General features: G+C 40.7%; 15 protein-coding genes across 15 annotated transcripts; 6 read left to right on the plus strand and 9 right to left on the minus strand. All coding sequences in view use genetic code 12, as the record gives it.

The window, feature by feature from the left end:
• Positions 1–342: 342 nt before the first annotated feature.
• HAT2 (histone acetyltransferase subunit) lies at positions 343–1,536 on the plus strand (the record flags this gene model as incomplete). The annotated part of the gene is made up of 1 exon (XM_001385306.1): positions 343–1,536. One exon carries the CDS (start codon positions 343–345, stop codon positions 1,534–1,536), a length of 1,194 nt encoding a protein of 397 aa, XP_001385343.1.
• Positions 1,537–3,447: 1,911 nt separating this feature from the next.
• On the minus strand, positions 3,448–4,398 carry AKR3 (aldose reductase; the record flags this gene model as incomplete). The annotated part of the gene is made up of 1 exon (XM_001385658.1): positions 3,448–4,398. One exon carries the CDS (start codon positions 4,396–4,398, stop codon positions 3,448–3,450), a length of 951 nt encoding a protein of 316 aa, XP_001385695.1.
• Positions 4,399–4,879: 481 nt separating this feature from the next.
• AKR5 (Aldo/keto reductase) lies at positions 4,880–5,851 on the minus strand (the record flags this gene model as incomplete). The annotated part of the gene is made up of 1 exon (XM_001385659.1): positions 4,880–5,851. The coding sequence occupies one exon, from the start codon at positions 5,849–5,851 to the stop codon at positions 4,880–4,882; it is 972 nt and encodes a 323-aa protein (XP_001385696.2).
• Positions 5,852–6,332: 481 nt separating this feature from the next.
• On the minus strand, positions 6,333–8,014 carry GDI1 (Secretory pathway GDP dissociation inhibitor). The gene has a single exon (XM_001385660.1). It carries the CDS (start codon positions 7,750–7,752, stop codon positions 6,388–6,390), a length of 1,365 nt encoding a protein of 454 aa, XP_001385697.2. The 5' UTR covers positions 7,753–8,014; the 3' UTR covers positions 6,333–6,387.
• A 350-nt stretch (positions 8,015–8,364) lies between these two features.
• Positions 8,365–9,792, minus strand: PICST_62767 (X-Pro dipeptidase; the record flags this gene model as incomplete). Its single annotated transcript, XM_001385661.1, has 1 exon — positions 8,365–9,792. The coding sequence occupies one exon, from the start codon at positions 9,790–9,792 to the stop codon at positions 8,365–8,367; it is 1,428 nt and encodes a 475-aa protein (XP_001385698.2).
• Positions 9,793–10,196: 404 nt separating this feature from the next.
• On the plus strand, positions 10,197–11,135 carry RPN11 (multicatalytic endopeptidase; the record flags this gene model as incomplete). The annotated part of the gene is made up of 1 exon (XM_001385307.1): positions 10,197–11,135. One exon carries the CDS (start codon positions 10,197–10,199, stop codon positions 11,133–11,135), a length of 939 nt encoding a protein of 312 aa, XP_001385344.2.
• A 294-nt stretch (positions 11,136–11,429) lies between these two features.
• USP39 (ubiquitin specific protease) lies at positions 11,430–12,899 on the plus strand (the record flags this gene model as incomplete). The annotated part of the gene is made up of 1 exon (XM_001385308.1): positions 11,430–12,899. The coding sequence occupies one exon, from the start codon at positions 11,430–11,432 to the stop codon at positions 12,897–12,899; it is 1,470 nt and encodes a 489-aa protein (XP_001385345.2).
• Positions 12,900–13,144: 245 nt separating this feature from the next.
• On the minus strand, positions 13,145–13,905 carry PICST_32544 (predicted protein; the record flags this gene model as incomplete). The annotated part of the gene is made up of 2 exons (XM_001385662.1): positions 13,145–13,167; positions 13,209–13,905. 2 exons carry the CDS (start codon positions 13,903–13,905, stop codon positions 13,145–13,147), a joined length of 720 nt encoding a protein of 239 aa, XP_001385699.2.
• Positions 13,906–14,388: 483 nt separating this feature from the next.
• SNA1 (aries arylalkylamine N-acetyltransferase) lies at positions 14,389–15,075 on the minus strand (the record flags this gene model as incomplete). The annotated part of the gene is made up of 1 exon (XM_001385663.1): positions 14,389–15,075. One exon carries the CDS (start codon positions 15,073–15,075, stop codon positions 14,389–14,391), a length of 687 nt encoding a protein of 228 aa, XP_001385700.2.
• Positions 15,076–15,956: 881 nt separating this feature from the next.
• PICST_23784 (predicted protein) lies at positions 15,957–16,175 on the minus strand (the record flags this gene model as incomplete). Its single annotated transcript, XM_001385664.1, has 1 exon — positions 15,957–16,175. A coding segment is annotated over one exon (219 nt), but the record flags the coding sequence as incomplete, so codon positions are not given.
• Positions 16,176–16,494: 319 nt separating this feature from the next.
• Positions 16,495–18,744, minus strand: PICST_32546 (predicted protein; the record flags this gene model as incomplete). The annotated part of the gene is made up of 1 exon (XM_001385665.1): positions 16,495–18,744. The coding sequence occupies one exon, from the start codon at positions 18,742–18,744 to the stop codon at positions 16,495–16,497; it is 2,250 nt and encodes a 749-aa protein (XP_001385702.2).
• A 717-nt stretch (positions 18,745–19,461) lies between these two features.
• PICST_47663 (predicted protein) lies at positions 19,462–20,481 on the minus strand (the record flags this gene model as incomplete). Its single annotated transcript, XM_001385666.1, has 1 exon — positions 19,462–20,481. The coding sequence occupies one exon, from the start codon at positions 20,479–20,481 to the stop codon at positions 19,462–19,464; it is 1,020 nt and encodes a 339-aa protein (XP_001385703.2).
• A 567-nt stretch (positions 20,482–21,048) lies between these two features.
• PICST_49011 (predicted protein) lies at positions 21,049–22,674 on the plus strand (the record flags this gene model as incomplete). Its single annotated transcript, XM_001385309.1, has 1 exon — positions 21,049–22,674. One exon carries the CDS (start codon positions 21,049–21,051, stop codon positions 22,672–22,674), a length of 1,626 nt encoding a protein of 541 aa, XP_001385346.2.
• A 726-nt stretch (positions 22,675–23,400) lies between these two features.
• On the plus strand, positions 23,401–25,502 carry LCB2 (palmitoyl transferase). The gene has a single exon (XM_001385310.1). The coding sequence runs from the start codon at positions 23,673–23,675 to the stop codon at positions 25,371–25,373; it is 1,701 nt and encodes a 566-aa protein (XP_001385347.1). The 5' UTR covers positions 23,401–23,672; the 3' UTR covers positions 25,374–25,502.
• Positions 25,503–25,673: 171 nt separating this feature from the next.
• Positions 25,674–26,321, plus strand: PICST_61589 (predicted protein; the record flags this gene model as incomplete). Its single annotated transcript, XM_001385311.1, has 1 exon — positions 25,674–26,321. The coding sequence occupies one exon, from the start codon at positions 25,674–25,676 to the stop codon at positions 26,319–26,321; it is 648 nt and encodes a 215-aa protein (XP_001385348.1).
• Positions 26,322–26,334: the final 13 nt, after the last annotated feature.

The raw sequence follows: 26,334 nt of genomic DNA on the forward strand, positions 1-26,334 counted from the left end.
TCTATTATTTAAGAGTATCGTAAATAATAAATTAGAACTATCAGTACTTTTTACGAGTTGCTAATGCCAATGACTTGAGACAGAGGGAGAACAGGAAGAGGATACTGAAATTAGTGAGATTATGTAACTGAGATTTCCAATTGACAAAAATGTTCGAAAGTGCGAAATCTCTGGTGTCGTGTCGTAATATCGCGTTGCTGAAAAAAAGCACTATTTGCATTAATCTGCGTTCACCAATTCCAAAACAAGTGCTATCTCTTCTGCAAGAAAGTTCTTTATAAAACCACTATAAGTAATTGAATTCCCTCCGATATGTCTTCAGAGGTAGACGCCAATTCCGATATGGACGAAAATGTTCAACGCGAGCTCACCATCAAGGAGGAATACCAATTGTGGAGAAAGAACTGTCGGTATATGTATGAGTTTGTTTCGGAAACAGCTTTGACCTGGCCTTCTTTAACCATTCAATGGTTACCTCAGCATACCGAAGAAGACGGAGTGATTCAGTCCAAGTTGCTCTTGGGTACACACACTTCTGGCGAAGATACCAACTATTTGAAAGTTGCTTCTACCGAACTTCCCTCTTCCCAGCCAACAGAAAGTGCCAAAAAGGCTACTTCCAGGATCAAAATTAGTAAGAAGTTAACCAACGACTACGAAATCAACCGTGCTCGTTATATGCCGCAAGATCCCGATACGGTAGCCACCATAAACGGTGAAGGCAACATTGATATCTACGGCTTAAAAAGTGAAGAAAAGAACTCCCTTCTTCACATCACACCTCACGACCGCAATGGGTATGGTCTATCTTGGAACAGCCACAGAAAGGGTTATTTGTTGTCGTCTTCAGACGATAAGTCAATTGTTTTGACTGATATCAATCGTGAAGCACTTACTTCTAATCAGATATTCAAGAACAATTCTCACTCTGACATAGTCAACGACGTAAAATGGCACACCCTTGACGAAAACATGTTTGCTTCAGTTTCAGACGACAAACATGCCTACATTTTCGATTTGAGAACGCCCAATAGGCCGGTATCGTTGTTCTACAACGAAGTATCTGACGGAATCAACTCTGTAGCCTTCTCCCCCTTCTCCAAGTACTTGTTAGCCGTGGGTAACACTAACTCCAACATTAATGTATTGGACTTGCGAAAGTTTAGTAACAACGTCAAAAGTAAAGACGGCCTACTTCATACCATGATGGGCCATTCAGACTCGATTACTTCGTTGGAATTTTCTCCACACAGGGACGGAATAATAGCGTCTGGAGCCCAGGATCGCCGGTTGATAGTCTGGGACTTATTCAAGATTGGGGAAGAACAGCAACAAGAGGACGCCGAAGATGGATGCCCAGAATTATTTATGATGCATGCTGGACATACTGGTTCAGTGACAGACTTGAGTTGGTGTCCATACAAAGACTGGACCATTGGGTCTGTAGCTGATGACAACATTGTCCATCTTTGGGAAGTGGGCAAGAGTTTGCTTGAAGACGGCGTTGGCGAGATCAAGGAAACTGATCTTGAGTAGGGCAGTGTAGTATACTTACAGTAGAGAAACTACAGTAACAAAAGCAAACAATGATTTGAATTAGAATTTGTAAATCAATATATATTGTACTATTTTGCATTTATTGTATGCTAGAATGTAGTTCTATATTAACAAATACATGCTATATCACGAAATCATATCATAGAAAAGTTGAAATAACAAATTAAGTTAGAAAAAGATAGTAGATGGGTTTAGCATCACTGATATGATATCGCTGTTACGGCCGAGTGGCAAGTTTGCATCTTCTATTCCTTTCCAACATATTGTGATTTTCATTGTAGTTTCGCAACTTGTGTACACAGCTCGATTAAGCGGAAAAGTTGCCACCAATTTTATACATTATAAATACATGCTAGACCGCATTTTGCAGACCAATATTTCGAACTCCGACAAGTTCAGTTTCCTTTTGATTAGAATTGTTCCAGCTTGTTTCAATTTTTATTTTTATTTCTTTCAATTACTTATTCTGATATGAGAATCACGGTTTCTGTCGATTCCACGGGCCAGATCGTTTCGGCCGATATCCCTGGTGAACTTCTGCTTGCTGACTTCAGAGCATATCTAGAAGCAGAGACCACCATTGAACCTACTAAACAGACGTTGATTCTCAATGGAAAGTCACTTCACGAAGAGAAAAAGACGTTGCAAGAACTTGGAATCATAGATGACGATCTCATCATGTTATCGGTGAGAACTGTAGCTGATGCTGATGCTGGACCTCGATCTGTAGCTGGATCTACTTCGGATCCAGAGATTACAGCCGTGGAGACACGTATAGAAATGATGCGACAACAGCTTTTAAGTAATCCTCAGATGGTAGAGCAGATTCGTTCACAACAGCCAGAATTGCATGCAGCTTTGAATGATCCAACACGTTTCAAAGATGCTATGATCCAGCAGATTGAACAACACAATTTGGGCAATGGCGGTGGCAACCAAGAAGAACTCAGGCGTTTGTATGAGAATCCAGACGATCCAGCCAACCAAGCGCGGATTTTGGATATCATTAGACAAGAACAGATCCAGGAGAATATGGAATTGGCATACAACATTACCCCAGAAAGTTTCACCACTGTGGACATGCTCTATATCAACATTGTTATCAATGGAGAAAAAGTACAGGCTTTTGTAGATTCTGGAGCACAAACGACGATCATATCGCCGAGATTGGCCGAGAAAGTCGGCATAGACAGGTTAATCGACCGAAGATACAGAGGTATAGCCCAAGGGGTGGGCCAACAGACCATTGAAGGTAAGATTCACAGCGTTCCAATAACTATTGGAGACTCCAAGATTGAAATTCCATGTTCTTTTACTGTCTTGGATACCCTGGTAGATTTGTTGTTTGGCTTGGACATGTTGAAGAGACACAAGTGTGTCATTGATCTCGATAAAAACGTGTTGGTTGTAGGCAAATCTATCGAAACAAAGTTTTTGGATGCCTCCGAGCTTCCAAGCAATGGTATCTTCGGAAAATCCGGAGGAACTATAGGAAGTCAATTGGGAGGGAATATTTTCAGCGATGCTCCCATGGCGACTCGCACTACGGCTACCGCTTCAGTACGCTCCAAGCCAGCAAATTCTGCTGCTGCCGAAGCTGCTGCAAAAAGACAGAATACAGGTGTTTCCCCAAGCGCATCTGATGTTTCATCTTCTACATCGACTTATAAGCCTAAGCCAGAGGATATTGACCATTTGATAGGTCTTGGATTTTCGAAAACAGAAGCTATATCTGCATTGAAGATGACTGAAGGAAATGTCGAGTTAGCTGCTTCTTTGCTATTCGGATGATCACTAGCTTCGTAGAATGTATATTAGAAATACTTAACAAGAAATATTTAGTACGATACTCAGTAGTCTCGGAAAACTTGTAGATTATCCTAAGTATATTTAGAAATAGGTTTTAAAGAAGGCCCTGTATGGGAATTTGGATCCCTCAGAGTCAATCAAGTCGACATCTTGTTTGCTCAAATCAAAATCGTAGATATTCAAGGCTTGGTCGATTCTTTCCTCTTTAGATGAAGTAGTAATGGGAAGGACATTCTTCTCCAATGCGTATCTCAACAAAATTTGGGCCTGAGTCTTCCCGTATTTCTCAGACAACTGTGGAAGCAACTTGGCTAAAGGATGATCGGCTACTTCTTTGTTGGACTTCTCATCTACAATTCTGAACAACGGAGTCAATGGTCCATATGCTTCAACCAAGATCCCATTCTTCTGGGAGAATTGAACAATCTCCTTATTCTGTAGATAGGGATGAAATTCAATCTGGTTTACAACAGGCAAGAACTCTTTACCTTCAGTTTCACTGACAGGTATGATAGTCTTCAAATGGTCCACTGTGAAGTTGGACACACCGATGTATCTTACCGCACCAGACTTCTTCACCTTGATAACATCTTGCCATAAGCTAACGAGATCGTAATTGTACTTGGTTTGTTCTGGCTTGAAGAATGGGTGGTGAATCAACAACAAGTCGATGTAGTCAGTGTTCAATTCCTTCAAGGCTGACTCAACTAACTCCACGGGAGAGTGGTCTTTCTTTTCAGCCACTCTGCTGCTAGGGTTGTATTTAGTTGTGATCCAAAGGTCTTCTCTTGGTGTCCCGGATTTCTTTATGGCTCTTCCGACTTCAGGATGAGTGGTATATACCTCTGCAGTATCCAAATGGTTATAGCCTTTCTTGATTGAGTAGGAGAGCTTGTCAACAATTCTGTCGAGATTGACCTGGTTGTCGGGGTCTGACCTCTTGACCGATTTCCAAGCTGTACCAGAGCCAGCTCCGATAGTGATGGAAGTGCCAGATTTGGTCTTGAAGTTTGGGGTCAATTCTACTGTCATGACCAATATACGAGTACTTCACTTAATGAAAATGAATAGAATTTAAGAATGTAGCTCAATGTAAAAATCCAGGAGGTAGCCTTTCGTTTGGAAATCTTGTTGTTATATAGGAAACTGATAACAGATTTGATATGATAACTGAGGCATTGAATTTCTCCTGTGGCTGAGAACGGAGCCAGGAACAGATTACCGCTTTTGCACTTCTTGCGGCTCCCGCTTGTGTCTAGTGGCTAGAATTAGTAATCTTTTCGAATTTGTAGCTAGTGTGTTTATTTGCTGAATTTTACTACTACAGGTTAATCTAATTTCTAAGTAAATGTATTAATATTGCAGCCATAGTTTATTTTTCACCCACAGGAAAAAGTGTAGCATTTGCAATCTGTTGCGATCTTTTTGCAATCAGCGAAAAGATAATGCCATACAATGGATATACACCAATTTTAAGAATGTCCATATTCTAGAAAGCGTCTGTAACATGAATCTAATGATCATACTCCTCTACAAAGAATTGTCTGAAATGGTAGCTAGAGCCGGTCTTGTCGATCTCAGCTACGTCTTCGTCTGAAATCTCAAAGTTGTAGACCTCCAATGATTGTCTAATTCTGTCGAGTTTTGATGACGTGGTAATGGGTAAGATCTTCTTTTGCAACGTGTACCTCAATAAGATCTGAGCATCGGTTTTGCCGTACTTTTCAGCCAACTTAGGAATGAGCTCCTTCAAAGGATGGTCCTCCACATCTACACCATTCTGCTTGATTCTGAACAATGTACTAAGTGGTCCATATGCTTCAATCAAGATATCGTTCTCCTGAGCAAACTTGATGATGCCAGGCGATTGGTTCTGCAAATATGGATGGAATTCAATCTGGTTGACTTTAGGATAGAAGTCAGGGTTACCAGCAACTTTGAACGTCCTTTCCAAGTGTTCCTTCGAAAAGTTTGAAACACCAATATGTCTCACCTTTCCCGCCTTTTTAGCATCAATGACTTCAGCCCAGGCGCTCTCCAAGGTCTGACCTCTAGAGACCTTTTCTTCAAAAAAAGGGGAATGAATCAAGAACAAATCTACGTAATCCGTTTCCAATTCCTTCAATGCTCTATCAATGAACTCAGTAGGACCACTAGAAATTGCAGGGAATGTACGGAACCCTGGAGTATACTTGGTGGTGATGAACAAGTCTTCTCTGGCGATTCCTGATTTCTTGACAGCAGCAGCAACCTCGGGATGGGTAGTATAGACCTCGGCAGTGTCGATGTGGTTATACCCATTTTCAAGAGCCAATAAGATCAGATCTACCAATTCAGTAGTCAAAGTGTTCTGCTCTTCTTCAGGTCTTCCTTTCTTGAGCCACTGCCATTTAGTTCCAGTTCCAGTACCAAGGGTAATAGGTTTTCCAGACTTAGTAGTGAAGTTGTGGGTGAGCTCAACAGGCTTGGAGGCGGATTTAGTCATTGCTGAAAAATACTGTAAAACTGAAATAGCAAATATAACGACTGATATGAAAGAATATGCCCTCTATAAAATTCTGTCCATATTGTAGTTGTCTAGTTCCCTCCCTGGAAAATTCGCTTACTATTTATACCTATTTTCGTGGTCTACCTTATCAGAATGGAGCCGCACTTTTCCAAATGGGGTACAAATTCCGACCATTAGTAATAGTGTGGCCCTGCCTGGTCTTCAGATAGGGAAAGGATACAATTGATGAACGAAATATTACGACACCACAACACAACACACTATAGAGTTTTTTGGCGGATATCGGATGCATACAGAGATATAGGCATGATGTGGAGTATTGACAACGTTGGACACTTATACATTTTATTGAATGGCTAGTAGTGAAGTAATGTATGAACAACCTTGGCATGTATCAACTCCAGTAGAAATCCCAATTTCAGAGTCGACATTTTCACAACTCTCACGTCTTCTGTTTATGTCTTAATAAATCGTAATATTGTATACTAATCAAGTCGTATATATCAATGTACCTAAAGACCTCCGATGGTAGCCTCGTCCTGCAGTTCTTCTTCAGTAGTCGATCTCTTCTTCAACACCAAGGGCTTGCCAGTGATACGGAAGTACAAGTCCTTGACGTCGTCCGTGGTTGACTCAAAGTGTGAGGATGAGTCGTAGCTTTTGGAGATGTAGATTCCGTCAGCGGTGCCGTCGTTGATGGGCTCGTAGATCTCGGTGATGCCCATCAAGGTATCGATTCTAGGACCCAATAATTTGAAAGCTGGTTCCAACTCAATGTGAGGAGCGTCTGTCTCGATAATAGTCGAAACAATAGCCAAGTAATAGCCCTTTGGTACAACACAGTGGACATCGGAGACAACAGCAATGTAGATATCATGTTTGCGACCAACTTGGTTCTGTGGAATGATGATCTGGACTGAGTCAGTGTCACCTGTGTTAGGAACTGGATGCTCCAAAATACACATAGCTCTGATGACTCTGGCACCAGTCTTTTTCACCTTTTCAGGAAAGTACGTAGGATCAGCAATAACGATAGGAGCCTTTGCTGTGCCTTCTTTAGTGACAACACCAGCAAACTTTTTGACTCCGTCAGTCTCGTCGTACAACACTTCGTCAATTGGAGTATCCAACATAAAGGTTCCTCCATAGATAGCAGATAATCTGGCAAATCCTTGAGGCAACTCACCCAAACCGTACAATGGATAGAGATAAGGGGACTTACCGTGTTTGGCTACTGATTGAACGTACAAGATGATACGTTCGTAAGTTGGACGTGCCACATCGTTCAAGTAGTCGTCCGTGTGCCAGAGGGCCATGGCATGACCAATGAAGTCCTTGGTTCCATTCTCGAGTCCGAAATGGGTATAAATCTCGTTCATGGTGTTGGTATCTAAGTTGAAACCCTGGTGGGTCGATGGCGTGTCTTCGTCATAATTCTGAATGAATTCCAAGAAACGCTTCATTCTTCTCTTTTCAAAGAGGCCCATCAAGTTAGATCTAAGAGCCTCGACCTCATTGGCAGGAACTTTGGCAATCCGGCCATTCCGGTACACATACGAGCCAGCAATCTGCTTGAAGTCGATATAACGAGTCACATCCGTGTGAACCAAGATGTTAGTCAACTCGCCGTTGGCCATCAAGAACTTAGGAATCAAGTCTACACACCAGTCCCGGTCTCTGCCCTTCAATTCCGGTCTCTGAGCCGAAGGTCTAAACTTGGTATACAACTGGGACAAGTTCAACGATGCCGATTCTCCACCGTAGAAGTCCTGGCGGTCGATGTGTAACACCTTCTTGCCTTCTACCGACAAGATCCCGGAGAGAATACATTCGGTCAAACCTGTGCCCAACACGATGACGTCGTAGTTTTCGTCCATAGCGAGAATAACTATCAAATTAATATAATTAAGATAAAATTAAAGTCAGTCTCAAAATCAATCTAATTGTACAATTGAATATTGTAGAGTACAAACAAGATTGTAATTGTGGAATTGGAATTGAGGAGTCAAAATTATGATTCAAAATTGAGAAGACAGTAATGGTATAGCGGCTCAATTGGATTCAAAGCCAGATCACGTATCGATAGTACTACCGTATAGTAATTCTCTGAATTGCGTGTCCACGTCAATTGCTGCTTGTTCAGGTCTCACAACTATTGCTAGTAGAAGGTATTTTAATTTATTATGATTGTTCATGTGTTGAACTGCTCTCTCATCCCGTAATGATTTGGAGGAGTATCCTGCACGAGAAGCAAGCGCCGTGCCGCAGCTATTGGGTGCAAAATTCATGTGGTACGAAGTTTGAGCGCTATGTTAGCATAAGAACGAGAACTGAAATACTATAATATATAACGATTGGATGTGGAAGATCCATACGCTGTTGGTATGATTATGTACGTAATTTAAATATTTATCTGTTTCAGTTTCAAATCGTATATTTGTATTTCTGTTATTACAATTATTTATAATCTATACTGTATTCACCACATACTATACAACATTGTGGAAGCCTTCCTTGCCCTTAGCAAGCCCAGCCCTTACAATCTTTGAGATTTCCTCTGGATCAGAGGTAATGCCAGTGAAGTTTTCATATCCATCTTCGGTGACCAAGATATCATCTTCAATTCTAACACCTCCAATGTACCAGTACTTGTCCAAGACATCTTTATTGATGTACTTGACCTTGGTTGGGTCCTTCAAGGTGTCTTCCAACAAGAAAGGCGAGAAGTAAATTCCTGGCTCGTCGGTCAACACCATACCGGCCTGCAAATCTCTTCTCAATCTCAAATACTGCAACAAGGGATCTGGGTCGGAGTAATTGGGGTATCCTCCTACGTCGTGAGTATCCATTCCAAGTAAATGGCCCAATCCGTGTGGAAAGAAACGGGCGCTGACTTTAGACTCAAAGAGTTCATCTACGGTATACTCCTTTTTGAAAATTCCCAACTTCAAGAACTCTTCAATCATAATTCTGTGGGCTGTTAAGTGGAGTACATCCCAGCTGGCTCCAGGTTTGATCATTTCCTTGGTCACCGATTGCATCTTCAATACAGCGTTGTAGATCTCAAGATGCTCTTTGGTCCAATCACCATTAATGGGGAAACATCTGGTGACATCCGAGGCATAACAGCTCCATTCGGCGCCGGCATCTATTAATACCGACTTTTTGTCTGGAGTGATTTCTTCATCGTTCTTGACCCAGTGCAAAGTCGAACAAGTTTCGCCAGCGCAGCAAATAGGATCATAACTCTGGTACTTTGAACCTTGTCTCAATGCATGATACAAGAACTCAGCATGGATGTGGGTTTCGTTGGTTTCAATAGGAGTAGCAGACATCACGGCGAAATGGCAGTTGTCGGTGATCTTGGCTGCGTGCTTCATCAATTCGATTTCGTACCAATCCTTGATCAAACGTGATTCGTCCAAAGCATAGAAGAAATCCTTGTTTCCGGGCTGCAAAAAGCCCTCATACTTTGTGTTGAACTTGTTGATGTCCGTGGTGAAAATTGTCACCTTGTCGTTGTGGAATTCTTCCAAATCAGCATGCAACGCCGATGCATATTTGATTTCGTCTGCATCAAACTTTTCGGCTGCAGCTTCAAGCGACAAAGGGAGCCCCAGCCACATGACATCTTCGTAATCTATGTCGGGCAAGTAGAGGGTCAAGTGATCCTTGACAGTGTTATACAACACGTGAGATCCTGGAATGTCACATCCAGTCAAGTAAAAGAAGTACCGATTTTGTCTGACCGGCTTGGTCTGGTCGCAGTAGAGGTACAATTCCAAGTCTTCTCCGGAAACGAAGAAAGCACTGCCTTTGGCGGAAACTTCGTTCTTGTGAACCAAGTGGGAGTAGACCGTGCGGGCATGCTGTTTGGCTGGGTATTTCTTTCCGACTAAAGAAGGAGGACCGGACATGGTGAAAATTTAGTAGTCAAGGAAAAATGTGAAGAAAATCTAGGAAAATCTAAGAAAAACAACTTGAATTTTCTGGAAGATAAAGATACCGTTCAACTCAGAGACGTTACAGAGTAGACCCTATATACTTGATGTCCTTATATAGCAGATCGGCGACCATAAGGCATTGAGGCATTTGGGAAGGGAGAAGCGAGCATCAAGAGAGATGAGAGCCGTGTCGTGTGATTTGTATCCCCTGACTACAATCATGTGATCTATGTCTGAGTGTTACTCTCATTTTCCATCAATTATCGCCACTAATCTTAAGCGAATACTCTTCTTCGATTCACGATTCTTCACCAATTATTCATTACTTTCAGTTCTTTTCTGGACCATAACCTACATATACTATACAAATTTGGACCATGGAAAGATTGCAGAGATTACTCGGCTCTGGTGCCGGACTTGGGGGAGCTGCTCCTCCACAAAGTGACGGGCCTGCCATAGATAATGCTGAAACTGTATACATATCATCCTTAGCGTTATTGAAGATGTTAAAACATGGCCGTGCTGGGGTGCCAATGGAAGTCATGGGGTTGATGTTGGGTGAATATGTAGACGAATTCACGATCCACGTAATCGATGTTTTTGCCATGCCCCAATCAGGTACTGGAGTTTCTGTCGAAGCTGTTGATGATGTTTTCCAATCGAATATGATGGATATGTTGAGACAGACTGGACGCGACCAGTTGGTTGTAGGCTGGTACCATTCGCATCCAGGGTTTGGTTGTTGGTTGTCGTCTGTTGATGTCAACACCCAGCAGTCGTTTGAACAGTTGAACAAGCGTGCTGTTGCTGTTGTTATAGATCCGATCCAATCAGTTAAGGGTAAAGTTGTCATAGATGCATTCAGAACTATAGACACGACAACAATGATGATGGGCCAAGAACCTCGTCAAACTACTTCCAACGTCGGTCACTTGAACAAGCCGTCGATCCAGGCGTTAATCCACGGCTTGAACCGCCACTACTACTCGTTGAACATTGACTACCACAAGACATCGTACGAAACCAATATGTTGTTGAACTTGCACAAGAAGAACTGGCAGTCGGGCTTGAAGTTAGTAGATTACAACCATAAAGAGCACGAGAACTTGGAAAACACGGAGAAGATGGTCAAGATCGCTGAGTTATACAACCAGAGAGTGCTGGAGGAAAAGGAGTTGCTGGAGGAGCAATTGAAGACAAGATACGTAGGCAAGCAGGATCCAAAAAAACACTTGTCCGACACGGCAGAGAAGTTGATTGAAGAGAATGTGACTACTTTATTGACCAGTAATATCAACGCCCTTGCAATTCAGTAGGACATAAATAATGAATCATTAAATAGTGATGAATGTACATTGCAAGACAAGTGTCTAATATGAAAAGTAATACTTAAATATGTGAAGTGAATACATTGTTTCATATAAGTAGAATTGTTGCAATTGCTTGAATTTCCAGAGAATTTGTATCTAAAATGCCAAAAAGTATTTATATGTCTGTTAGTTAACTACTGTGAGATTAAAATGCTTAAAATTAGTGTGCGAAAAATGATTGCAATTTTTCATTAAAACTGCTAAATTCAATGCTCTTTTATTCCAATTCACAACAATAATATGAATGGAAACGATTCTACTCCTTTGCTAAAGAAACAAAAAGTAGCAGCTCATGAAGATTCACAAAGTGATGCCGAATTCGATTTTCCAGAATATATGACAAGCAATGTCAACCATTCGGCACAACAAGATACTCTTTACCTAGATACCATCCACAGGCCTCTATTGGACTTTGATTTCGAGAAAGTATGCCTGGTGACTCTTTCCAACACCAATGTTTATTGCTGTTTGGTTTGCGGAAAGTATTTCCTGGGAAGAAGCAGAACTTCTCCATCGTACACCCATTCGCTCGAGAACAATCATCATGTCTTCATAAATCTTCACAACGAAAAGTACTATGTTCTTCCAGAAAACTATGAAATTACATCATATTCGGCCCTAAAATCGCTAAGAGATATCAACAACTTCTTGAATCCCAAATACACCAAATCAGACATTGAAAATCTTCCTGTTACTGCTCGAGATCTCGATCATAAATCCTACGATGTGGGCTATGTAGGACTAAACAATATATCAGCCAATGACTATTCCAATGTCGTTATACAAGCTCTCAGTCATATAGTTCCAATAAGGAATTGGTACTTGAGTTTATCTCATCGACAGGACTTAAACGCAAGATTGGAATCCATGTCTCCGTTGAATTACAATTTTGGAATATTGGTAAGAAAGCTTTGGTCCAAGTACTTGTACAGAAACCATGTATCTCCACACGAATTTTTACAGTACTTGTCGAGCACCACAAAGAACCAATTTCTGATAACTCGGCAATCGACTCCCAAGAAGTTGTTGGTGTGGTTATTGAATAATTTGCATCTTCAGCTAAGCAAGCTGATCAAGAAGTCACTGACTGTACTCAGTGACAATCTTCGAGGTCGGATAAAAGTCACTTCAATGGAAGTTCATACCAAAGAAGTTAACGATAAAGTTGAGTTCGAGACCGATGAAAATTCTGCAAAGGAGCTGGTACTGTCTTTTTGGGTTTTAACTCTCGATTTGATATCATCACCGTTGTTCATGGATGTTACTAAAATACAGGAAGTAGCATTAACCAAGTTATTGCAGAAGTATGATGGTAAACAAACCAGTCAAGTTTCCTCCTCAGAGTTGAGGACATATAAGCTTATTGCGCCGTTGCCACGATACCTCATCTTCCATATAGACAGAGGACTCGAGAAGGACGGATCCACGAGAGGAAACCCTACAGTAGTACAGTTTTCTACAACTATCGATATGGCTCCGTATACTGAAGGAGCTGATCAGTCGCTTAACTATAAGTTGCTCAGTACTATAAAGCGCCAGCTGACTGAAGGTGTCAAATTGGATCACAGTGATGACAAAAACAATTGGGCTATAAGTCTTCGTCGTACGGATGATTCCTGGGTATGTATTAAGGATTTGGAATTCAACGCCTGTGAAGGAGGATTGCTTTTCCTAGAAGAGAACTATTTACAGATATGGGAAAGATGCTAGAAATCTATCAAGCTACTATTTACAAATATAGGGGATGCTAAAAGTCTTGCAATACTTGCAAGCATGCTTTGACAAAGTCAGGATGTTGGACAAGAACCTCATTGAGCTTGGTTCCTTGTAAGAGCTCATGAATAATGACAATGTAACTGGACAATTTGAAAAATATAATGTTCTGTTGAATGGAGTTTTGCAGAACGTCTGTATTAATATCTTTGATCCATAATGGTAGAATGTCCGCAAATTCATCAATTTGTAGATAATAGTAGTTCTTTAGACTTGTATTACTTGCGATCATCTGGGTGTTCTGACCCATGTAGTCAAACAAATTGGGGTTTCTTGTTCTGAAAGCTCTCCAATGTTCCACTTCGCTGTAGATATTATTGATAACAAGACTCTTGGCTACAAACAGCAAATCAAGTTTAGAATCGATATCAAAGATCTCATCAAAACGGTCAATGTTTTCGTTCAAAAGGCACAATATCCATAAGTCAAACAACTTCAAATCTATGAAATCGTTTAGAACCAAAAGCTCAGCGTCTAAATAGGGATGCTTCTGGAAATTTGACTTTGCCACAGTTTCAATAATACTTGAAATTGTTCTTATGGTTCTGCTCTGTTTGTCGTCCTCTATCAAGATCGGCAATTGCTTGTCAGGCGAAGCATGGAATGATACTTTCATTATTGAGTTGCAGGATCTGTTCGTACTACTAGTAGTTGGGAGTTTCAATTTGTTCTTATGGCATAGAATCAAAGCCTGGCCCAACGAAACAGGATCCGAAGGAATGTACTTCCTCTTTCCATCCTGACCTTTGAACTCCACAACGTTGTGAACACCTAAACTGAACGATGCGTTGGTTGAGATTTGACTTTGTTTTTCGTTCTCAAAGTAGAACTTCTTTTCCTCTATGAATTCATCGTTTCCCGAAGTCGTTTTCGGTATAGCAGGGTAAGTAGTCAATGGGAACGTATCAAATAATTTCTTAACCGACTCGGGAATGTCAAACATTTTAATTACCCATATGTTTCTTGTTTGTTGAAAACCTGTGATGCCTTTCGCTATAGAGAATTCAAATACAGTAGACACATACGAGTTCACGTGACCAAATAATACTACAACAACAATTTCTGGATAATCATGGGCAATAATCTAAAATACATATGTAGATATATGGACCGGCGTGATACCGATGAAAATAAATCATGAGAACCGTGAATTTGTCCAACCCAGTAATAAACCAATCCAGGAGCAGAAGTCTGGAAACTATATTTACATAAGCTGAAGAACAAGAATTAAACGGGACATTCTAGGGGTGGATCGTATTGAAATCATGGCACGTAGTGGCAGAAGTAGAATCGATGGCAGAATAAGCAATGCAATCGCACTGTAGCAGTGGCAATGAACGTACTAGTACAATTAATAGCACTAGTAGTAATACCGGTATTAATTGTATAGTGATATTTATTTTGCTCAGCAACAGTAGCATTGCTATTAGATATCGTCTTCAGCAATCAAATCAATAGCCATATCGTACCAGGTATCTCCTCCAAACTTACAATCGCTTTCTCCCAAGTTGTTGAAGCCGATTTTCTCGTAAAATGGAATCAACTCTTTGTGTGCTATGATCACTACCTTGTCTCCCAAGTCCTGGTTGGATAACTTCTGGATGTAGTCGTGCAACAACAACGTTCCCAAGTTCTTGCCCTGCCATTCCGGGTCTATCACTACAGAGTGGATGCCTACAGTTCTCGAGCCCTCAAAATGACCTGCGGTGGGGTCTTCTGCCGAGGGCAATTCCATGGCCAGACCGGTGATAACGGACGAGTGGATCTTGGTGGCGATGATGTGCCCTACTAACGTCTCTTTAGTCACAGAAGACTTGGCAGGTAACTCATTGAGATCATCGTCATTGGTTTCTGTGTTTGAATCATCGTTGGAGCTGTTTTCTTTGCTCAACGCATCGGCAACTTCCGGCAAATTAATAGCGTTGTACTTGTATTCGTAGTCTCTGATGAATAATCCAGAACACAATTCCGGACAAACTCTCAATCTGTACTTGAACTTTTCGGGGGTGCATCTTTCAAACTCGGAAAAGCCCTTGTTCTCTAAGACGACACACTTGTCGATGTCTTCGATGGTCAAAGGTCTAATGGACAAATTGGGAGGAAAATCAGACATCGTGGATTCAAGATATAGTCTGATTAATTGGGAAGTGTAGAAGAGTCAAAAGTGCTAATTTAGTATCAGACGCAATACGCTTACTTTGGATTAGGGTGGAATCACTGACGATGTAATCAACTTTGCTATACAAAAGTGCCAACTGTAGATGAATCTGTGAAAGAAACAGGTCCTGATTTATGCTCTCGCCAGTCAACACGTATATGGGCAGAAAAGATGTCTTTTTTCTTGTGGTACATGTGCAGTATTTTTCACTGGCAGATTATCGTGTGAGTTCAATGTTGACTAAAAGCTTGTAGAATAGTAAATACAATCCACGATGTGGTCTGATGATCAACATTTAGAGATCAAGAAGTTTCGATAAAGAAATTCCATCGCTGAGTATAAAAAAATAGTAAAAAAGTTTAATTACAAATTTCATTATTTGACTTGTACTACAAAATCTATGCCATATACTGTAATACCATGAAAACCAAATACTATGCCACATGTAATGTCATACACTTATCCATACGATATGACTACAATAACAAACATATTATACTAGCTTGCGTATTGTGGAATAACTTTGAATAACGAATTTAATATCATACAATCTCTTCATTACCATTCCACGGTATTTCTTATGTATTTCAGTCTACGAATTGTACAAGCTGCGCATAGTTCATAACCTTAAGCAGACTCAATAATCCTCATCGTTAAGCTCTGTAGACTACATAGCCAGCATAGTTCTGATATTTCTTGATATTTATTATTGAATTAAAACTATAGTACATCACACCTCTAGAGTGCCTCTATTAATATAGACAATTTGGAAAGAATCTTCCATATTGCTTGAACACTGATTCTCTTTACTTCTTCATTTTATGTATCTAGGCCGTTGCTGGAATTATCATAGCCACTTGTCCGCCATTCAACAACATTTTCTTGATAACCTTATCGCTCTTGACGTCGCTGTCAATCTCTCTGACGTCTTCCAAAACCATGTTGACAAAGTCATCGAATCCAACCAACTTACCAGTGAACTCCTTATCGTTGGTCATTAAAACACGGATCTCGTGTCCAATAGACTTGTCGATGATTTCCAATGGCAACACAGTCACGGGAATTTCTTCCTGAATGTCAGACATTTTCTATATGCTATATGCTGCTGATAAATACAAGAGATGGTATGTCGTGGCAGCCTGAACAATCAAGCACTTGAAATACTTTTGTTCAGAAGATGGTATCCACACGACAGGTTGCAAAAACATAAACTATTTGCTGTTGCGTCCTGCTATTATTAGTTTTGATGTTTCCAACTCTCCGTTCTGTTCTACTCCAGTCCAGAATTAGATCAAACTTCTAGTGCTATTCCACAGACTTACTTCTTCATTATTAATATGTTGTTCTTGGGTTATATCCTCCACTATTTAAATACTATTTCAACAGAACCGGCTTCGCCTTGGTGGTCAACATGATTTTCTCAAGCTTTTTCTCTTTCTTCACAGGATTCTTCTTTACGGGCCTGTTATTCTCCTTGTCACTATCAGACTTGGTCAACACCCTACTGTTCCATCCATCGAAATCGATCAATGCTTGCATACATCCCCACTCAGTAATCTTGTTTTGTAACCATACCAAGTTAACAGGTTTTGTCAAGTAATCATTGCACCCTGCCATCAAGGCATTCTTCTTATCAACAGAAGAATTAGATGATGCTGTCAAAGCTACGATAATCACCGGGGATCGGAAAATCCCCAAGTCAAGCTTTTCCGCTTCTTTCAACTGATCGGGATTTTCAAAATCTGTAACAAGCTCGTTTTCAGCAAAGACCCCAATTCTGTTGATTTTCTCCAAATGACGAATTTCCTTCGTAGCCTCGATCCCTGACTTCACCGGTAACTGAATATCCATTAGAACAAGATGGAATCCTCCCTTACGCCATTTATCGATTGCCTCTTGTCCATTCTTAGCAATCTGATAATGTATTTTGTGCTTTCTTAAAAATGCTCCTAAAATAGCCTGGTTAATGGCATTATCTTCTACAACCAATACAGAAATCGATGGTAACACTTTATCCGTTGTGCTTTTCGACGACTTTAAATTCTTGGCTTTAGATTTGGTACTGGTATTCTTTTCATGGTCCTTAGCATCTTTTGGTTTGAGGACCTCATTGTTCGTCTCTGATTGCGTACTGCTATTAGGGGTATCTCTAGTAGGTGAGTTCAACCTTTGCACCTCGCCAGGAGGTGAAGGCGACATAGAAAACGCTTCTCGTTGTGGCAAGTCAGAGTTATGTACATTGTGTTTTCCGTTGCTTCGAGGCTCTACAAGCTCTTCTATGGGTTCCTGTTTAAGTTTCAAGTTGTTGCCTACTTTGTCGCGCAACGAAAACGCATCTGAGCTCAGACCATTATCGGGACTCGTAATTCCTACGCCTATGTTGGTTAAATTGTTTGTCTGGATCGCCTTAAGACTGTTCCCCTTTCTGGAAAGCATTCCCTCGTCTACAGAGTATCTCTTTTTCAAATTGTTAGAACTCGAACTTCCACCACCAGCCAAGGAAAAGTTCTTGGGTAATAATAGCACTGCCTGAGAATTGGTTCCATTAGACGCAGAGACGGGAGACTGTGGAGGATTTGAATGAGATCTTCTATGGCTGGCATGTACAGGTGAATTAATAGTAGCTGGTGACACAGACCGGTCTTTGGGCAAGCCAGGAGTACTAAAAGATGTAGCTTGGTACAAGTACTGAGGTTTGGGGGCATGATAATGGCCCGAAGAGCTCAGTACAGGTGTGGACACTTTTTCCTGGAGATGTGAATGAGTACTAATGATCGGTGGTGATGGCTGTTGTACTTGAATTTGTTGGTTTTGTGGGTTATTATTGCTATTACTCATAGCAGTGTTGTACATGGCAGAAAGTTGGGTGTTACTATTGTTTCTGTAGTAATTAGTGGTGCTGAAACTGCCTCTGGCGCTGTTTCCGCCACTATTATTGTTACTGTGAATGCCATACGCATTGATGCTATTACCTCCCATTAACTCCAGTGACACTTGTGGAATCACAGTGGTGAACTCCGTACCGCTTACTTGGGGTGCCACTATCACAAATGAATCAGACATGCCCATACCATTGGGGAAGTATAAATCAAGTATGGAAAACACGTTCTGGTCTGGTTCCAACGTTACCGTATTAGTCGTGTTTTTTGAATGCGAAGTATTCATCGATGTTGGTGAATTCTTTAAATTATCAGGCGACATAGAAAGGTTCAAAACACGTTTGCCCATCAGAGTTGAGTTAGGTTGTTTGGATCCCAGTTCCAAATGTAACGCCAAGTCAGCTGGATCGAAAACACGAGCCAAAGAGTTCGGAAACTTGTTCATAACCATGAGCTTGAGATCATCTACAATATCGTTGATGTGCACTTTTAACGTTGTCGGAGTTCCATTTGGTCGTTTCACCCAGACTCGTCTTCCAGCAGATGGGCTGTACTGGCTACTGTTAGCGCTGTTGATGTTACTATGAGCTGAAGCATTCGAATATTGATTGTTAAGTCCAGCGTTGGTGGAATGGTGACTTTGAGTGGTGACTTTAGAAGACTTCTTGGAAGGTGTCGAAGTGTTGGAAGAAACTCTTGGCCCAGAGCTCTCTGAAGAAGCAATCTTAGACCCATACGAGTTCATGGCTCATACGATGATGTGATGATGATTATTACTGGTATATTATGGGATAGTTAAGTGACTTAATACTTCCATACAGAGATTGTATCTCTCTAGATATTTTATTTATGATAATTGATGAAACTAATACTTTATTTGCGATTGAATGGTTTTTTTGGATTGTGTAGTAGCTATTTAATCAATATTAAATAAACGAACAATAATGTAAGAGATTTCTTGAGGATGAACCAGTTCTATGCAGCTATTCTTCTCGAGTTGATCTCAAATCAATTAACACCCTTGTTTGTTTGATTTGCTAGGAGGAGCTGGCTTTTTGATCAATTTGTAGACATACAAAAACTCGCTTTTATTCCGTGAGGAAGGGTATCTTGTTTCCTGTATGCGGCGCCCTATTTTCCATTATCTATAAGCTGGTAGAGGAAGTTGCCATATTAAACAAACGGGGCGGAACTTCACAGATAAGAGGGTTATATCTAGACACGGGAACATTGTCATTGGCAAAATAAATACGTACATATACTCGTTAACTAAAGTAGTGATACTTGATTTATAACAGATGATGAAAGACATATGTCTTGGTATTTACCGAGATACTTAACATATGAAGACATTGAGTCTAACAGTAGAGTAGAGGATACAGTGGCTCAGTCATACATATCACTATGACATTAGAGACAATGATAATATTAATTGTTCTTAATACAATGGTTCTGGTCATAGTCACTCCCAGTCGTCATCTTCTTCGTCCTTAGGGTCTTCCTTGGCTGGTTTTGTGGCTTCATCTTCGGACTCCTTGAGATTCTTGCTTAGATTGACGGTTTCTTCATCTTCTTCATCGTCATCCCAAGTGAATTCTTCGTCATCGTCATTGGCACTGGCCTGGCTTCCCTTTTTTTCTAACAACTCCTTTCTCTTCTTTTCGGATTCCTTAAGTTTATCCTCGTTCTTGAAGTATCTGTACCAGAACAAGTTGTACGACACTTTAACAGGTACAATCTCATTCATCAATTTGGTCAATGTTTGTGGATACTGCTCTAACAACTCAGAAATTTCCTTAGTCTTGGAATCAGCACTGTATTTCTCAGCTTCTGCCTTGTCATCAAGTTCCTCTGTCAAGTAGTAAGATTCTGTTGTGTGCAATTTGTAGAAATCAGTCTCATAACGAGAAGTCCCGTAGTTTTCATGCGTATTGATACCAGAAGAAGAAGCGAACAAAGTCTCCTTCTCATTGACAGGAGCTTCCGGAGTCACAGAAATCATATTGCTAAGGAAAGAAGCAAATGAACTCACATATTTTCCAGCTTGATTCTCCACGATTTCGAGTTTGGAGTCCAAAACATCAAGGGCTGTATTGGCTTGTTCCAGCAAGTTCTTAATATCTACTTTAACAGCAGGCAATTGTACCTTCTTAATCTGTTCTTCAATAGAGGCCAAGTTCTCAGTGACATTCAATGTATTGTTATTCTTCAAACTTTCTCTTGCAGAGTTCAATTGTCCAAGCAACTGCTCCTTACGTTCGTCCAACTTGTATTTGGCTTGCAAGTCGCTTGCATTCTTCGAGGCATTGGACCACAAATCCAGAAACTTGCTTTCCAAGGCGTTGTACATATTATTGATTTCCAGTTCTAATTTCTGGACCGTTTCTTCGGTTTTGTTATCATGTTCTTCTGAGAAAGCGTTCTGAACAGATGTGTCTTTGGTGACTTCTTCTTCTGCTACAGCAGGATCTGCAAATTCCATCTTTACGTTTGGTGGTGAAAAGAACAGGGATCATCCAATACTTCATGATTGTTAGAGATATTTGGTTTTATATGGTTATGTGCAGGCAACCTTGTTTAGAAATGGAATAGTTAAAGTTTTGATTGGATTGGTACCAGGCGGAACGATGAGATTACTAGTATAAGCAGGTATTAGAAGGAGAGATCATCATATTGATGAAGTGTTTCTGATACAAAATCGTACTTGAGAATTCTAGTTTTTGTAATGTAGCTGGAGCCGGAGCGGGAGAGTTAATAGCAAAGAGATTCTTGGTTTACCGATAAAAACACCATTTCTAGGGACTGTTCTTGGCAGGTCCCAAACCATTATCTCGGTTTTACATTATTCATTTGCTTCATTTACATCATATCAATATACCTCTTCTTATGGGTGCAAAATCATAATATTTTGTGTCGCGTTTCCTTCTTACAATTCCGTTCGTGCGATCCATTCCTTTATGACTAATTTGCAACTCATATTGAGCCAGTTATCAATTGTTGAACTGGCCCTATATCTCCAATTGACTTGCATTCATATCAAGAACGCATAATGAAACCATCAAGAGTGCTGCTAAACAGTAATTGTCTTTTGAGGATAAAAGATGCCATCTTCAGAATCGACAATTCTTCTAATTCACTGTTGATTTTCTCCAAGCCAGTATCTCACTTCGAAATATATAAACCCAACCAGGCTAATAAACCTTCGTTCTGGTCGGTATCAGGACCTGAAAAGTCTCGTTTCTTGTCCATAGTCGCAGGAAGGTACATTCCTTCGCCGCCATTATCTCGTTCGTACCCCTTTCTTTCAGAGACTTTCGAATATCTGAAAATTCAGTTTCTCGACTTCAGAGACAGCTCCGGTCTTGACAAGGTTCACTTGTCCGCTCGTTACGAGACGTATTCATATAGAGGAGAGGTGGAAATGTCAGACGATGTCAATTCTGTGAGAAACTACATTACGGGAGCTAACAACTATAACAAGGATACCAGTGAAATAACGTCTGATTATGTCGACAAATTGATCAATTTGTTCAATTTGGACCATCTCTCACATAAGTGGATTAACTCGTTAAGTAATGGACAGATGAGAAGAGCCAGGATTGCCAAATCTCTAGTTTCGAAACCTAGTTTACTAATCATAGACGATCCATTCTTGGGGTTAGATCCTGGAGCCACGGAGATGGTCTCTGACTCCTTGAATAGAGTCAGCCAATTATTGGGAGCGAGTGTCGTCCTAGGATTGAGAGTACAAGATGATATCCCGAATTGGATAAATAGCATAGCCTATGTAGACGAGACGGGTTTGAAAGTGAGTGGGCCAAAAGAAGAGACTTTGCAACAGCTACACGAGGAAACTAGTCAATTAGATATAACCCATGCTGACCATGAAAAACGCCATACTAAGCATCAGAATCCAGTTGAAATTTCCAATGAAGAGTTGTTTGAAGGAAGCACTATTCCTGCTCACATAGAGTTCAACAATGCTTCAGTATCGTATAGGGGATTGAAGATTCTTGACAATTTTAAGTGGAAAATTCCACGAAGATCTAAATGGAGGATCCTTGGAGATAATGGAACAGGTAAGACTACTCTTCTTTCGTTTATCACCGCTGACCACCCACAGTCCTGGAGATCTGTGTTGACCATTGATGGTGTGGTGCGTAAGACTGGTAATGGAGTGACTTTCTTTGAGGTGAACAATAAAATTGGACTATCCTCTCCCGAGTTACATGCACTTGTCCCTCAACATACACGTACTATGAGAGACATCATCTTGAATGGAATTGTAAAAGATGTGGGTAATTCCAACTTCTTGTTCAGAGGGAAAGAAGAGAATTTGACCAACTTCGCCAGAGGTATATTAGCGTTATTTGCTGATAGGCTAGAAGCCAACGGAAACAAAAAATTCACTGACCTCTCAATGACTGACCAGAAATTGACGTTGTTCCTCAGAGCAATTATCAAAAACCCAGACCTTCTTATTCTTGATGAAGCATTCTCTACTATGGATGATGAAGACGTCATGATCAGATGCCACGACGTGATTGAAAATCACTTGCCAAACACAACAGTTTTGGCAATTGGACACATCGATTGGGAAGTGCCTCGTTGTGACTACTTGTTGAAGTTGATAGGTGATGAAGAGAGAAACTACAAGGTGTACAAGTATACATAGAGTGAGATAGAAAACCAGATTCCATGGTGTGATTTCTAGACTTTGAAGATATAAAACGTTAAAATATACAAGACCTGAATGACATAAAACCAGTGAAACCAGCATGCTTCGTACGTGGGAATAGAGCCAAGTTCGTTTGCAAGAGATTGATGGCATAATATTTCTAAAAAAAGGCTGCGAAAAATTCGACTAGTTAATAATTTTTCAACTGCGGCATGGTTGCATCTCTGTTCCACGGTTACTGGAAGTATGGCATGATTCCTGTACACAGTTCAAGAATCTTCTCATCGCAGATTTACCCCTATAATTTTTCAATTACAGGCTGATTATATAAGCATATACCTAGTTGGGAAAAGTCGGCTATAAAAACACCTGAGCAATTGGAACTGCCAGCTGAGTACGTGAGCATTAATCTTCGTGTTATCGGCTCGTAAATACTCGACATTCTCTATTCAAGTAACCACCATCTCTCAAAAAGTCCCAAAAGCTTCCACCCTTCAAATATTACTGAACTGGCAGATCTCCTCGGCCCTTTAGAAAACGCGTAATATTGACCTTTTCTGAGCAGCATTCGTGTTTGTCGTGCGCCCACCATCTATAGTAGCACGTGATCCAGTTCGACAATATCAACAGGTTTGCTTAAGCAAGCAAAATTTACCCTGGTACTTCTTTGACAGTTGAACAGTTTCTGAAGCTCGAGCTGCGTATCATTTCAGGTATTGGCAGTGAAAGATATTTCTCCGAACAGTGGGAGTTGCAAATTCCAGTTTCAGTCTTTTTCAGGATTTTTCTCTCTTTTTGTAGGGTATTCTTTTTGTTTTTGACACAGCGAAAGGAGACCTCATTGCATACATATCTATTCATTCGCTCTCAGACGAAGTCATTCCATTCAGTCCGGACAATTCACACTCGTTTTGTACTCGTAGAGCCATATCCAACTTATAGCACTTGAATCTTACTAATCTTCCGGCTTCTTTTGATACTTATTTTTCAGCATAATGGCTAGGAAGGAAAGAGTGTTGACAGCCAACATCCCCAACGCTGCACCCGATGACAGACCGCAAGAAGTTCTAGATGAATTGGAATATGGAAAATTGTCTACCAAGCGGTATTTGTATGTTTCCAAACATCCAGTGGGTGAACCTTTACCTACTCCTATAGATGATGAACCACCATATATTATCTATCTTGCAACCTATATAAGTTATCTTATCTTGATCATAATAGGTCACATTCGAGACTTCTTTGGCAAGTTTTTCAAGCCTAAGGAGTATGCTGATTTGATCGAGAAAGACGGCTACGCTCCTTGGTACGACGGTTTTGAGAGTTTCTATGTACGTCGTTTGAAGATCAGAATCGACGATTGTTTTGCCAGACCTATCCACGGAGCACCCGGTCGTTACGTCAAATGTTTTAACAGAATCAGACACGGTAAAACCGGCTATCTTTACGATGGAACTTCCAATGAGTGTTTGAACTTATCTTCTTACAACTACTTGGGTTTTGCTCAGTCCAACGGAGTGTGTACTGATTACGCCTTGGGTTGTGTTGATGACTACGGCACTTCTGCCTGTTCTCCTAGAGCCATTTCGGGAACCACTGACTTGCACCAAAAGTGTGAACGGGTCATAGCTGACTTTGTCGGAAAGGAGGACGCTATTATTGTGTCGCAAGGGTATGGTACGAATGCCAACTTGTTTTCGTCTATTGCTGATTCTAAGACGTTGGTCATCTCTGACGAGTTGAACCATGCTTCTATTAGATTCGGAATCAGATTGTCCGGTGCTTCCGTCAAGGTCTTCAAGCATAATGACACGAAGGACTTAGAAAAGTTAATCAGAAACCAGATTGCTCAAGGTCAGCCAAAGACCCACCGTCCCTGGAAAAAGATCATCATTGCCGTAGAAGGGTTGTACTCCATGGAAGGAAACATGTGTAACTTGCCTGAAATAGTAGAAATCAAAGACAAATACAAATGCTACTTGTTTGTCGATGAGGCTCACTCCATTGGTGCCTTAGGTCCTGGTGGAAGAGGTATCTGTGACTATTTCTCGGTAGATCCGGCTAGAGTTGACTTGTTGATGGGCACTTTTACCAAGTCGTTTGGTGCTACTGGTGGTTACATTGCTGGGGACAAGTACTTGATTGAAAAGATGAGAACCAACTACATCACCCAGGTGTACTCTGAAAGTGTTCCACCTGCAGTGATGGGACAGATCATCTCGTCGTTGAGCGTTATTGAAGGTACTTTGAATCCAGGTGAGGGACAAGAAAGATTGCAGAGAATTGCCTTCAATTCGCGTTATTTGAGATTGGGATTAAAGAAATTGGGTTTCATTGTCTATGGTGCTGACGACTCTCCGGTTATCCCTGTCTTGTTGTTTTTGCCTGCCAAGATGCCAGCTGTCTCGAGAATGTTGTACGATATGAAGATTGCCGTTGTTATCGTCAGTTACCCTGCCACACCTTTGATATCTGGTAGAGCCAGATTGTGTGTCAGTGCAGCTTTGACCAAAGAAGACTTGGACTACGTTCTTCAAAAGTTCAACGAAGTCGGAGACCAGATTTTCCTCAAGTTTAGTAGCGGTATCGCTGGAGGCTCGAAGGTTGAAGGCGAGCCACCCAGATGGGCCATTGAAGACGTTCTTGCTACCAACGTCGAGGATTGTAAAAAGCCAAAGCTAGGATACTTCAACTGAAATTGGCGATTTCTCCCATCAATGTACATATATATACCACCACACGCATACAATATTGCTACTGTTTTAATAAGCACTTCTAATTACAGTTAACTAATTTATAATAATCATAATGTCATACAAATATACACAAATTAAGAAGATAATTGAATAATAGTTGATTGATAGTTTTCTTTAGTCGCGCTTTCTTGTCTAAAATGTTGCGACAAAACAATATCTAATCTGAAAAGACATGTACAATCATACATATCGCTGACTTCTTTTCTACAAAGTGATACAATCTTAATTATCATATAAATCATGAGCTACGACATCCCAGATCCGTTTGTACCGCCTTTGAGGTTCAACACCGTGCAGAAAAACTTGTATCGTGGTGCATATCCGCGAGAAATTAATCTTACCTTTCTCAAAACCTTACAATTAAAGGTCATAATATCATTAACTCCTAACCCAATAACGAAAGAAACAGATCCTATACTATACGAATTTGCCACAGCTAACAACATTGGCTTGATCCATGTAGAATGTGCTCAATCAGGGAAGGGGAAAAAGAGAGGAGTGCCAATGGGGTACACTACAGTTTTACAAGCTCTCAACTTCATGATTCACAACGAATTCGCTCCAGTATATATCCATTGTCTCAATGGTGGGCAGGTAACAAGTTTGGTGATAGCCTGTTTACGTAAATTACAATTCTGGTCATCAATTTCAATCTTCAATGAATTTATTAATTTCACAGCCAACATCACAGTTAACGATAGAAGCTTTGTAGAGGGATTCAAAGGGGAACTCAACATTAATTCGGAGGATAAAGTTGATTGGCTTTGGGTAGGAATGAGCAAAGGTGTAGTTGGAAGCCATCCCAGAATACGAGTTAATGAGACTACGAGTTCTACTACAAGCAGTTCTCCAGTACAGGAATCGAAAATGCAGTTGATGGATTGCTAACAAATCTATAAAA

The sequence above is a fragment of the Scheffersomyces stipitis genome, chromosome 6, assembly GCF_000209165.1.
Source record: "Scheffersomyces stipitis CBS 6054 chromosome 6, complete sequence".
Lineage (NCBI taxonomy): Eukaryota > Fungi > Ascomycota > Pichiomycetes > Serinales > Debaryomycetaceae > Scheffersomyces > Scheffersomyces stipitis.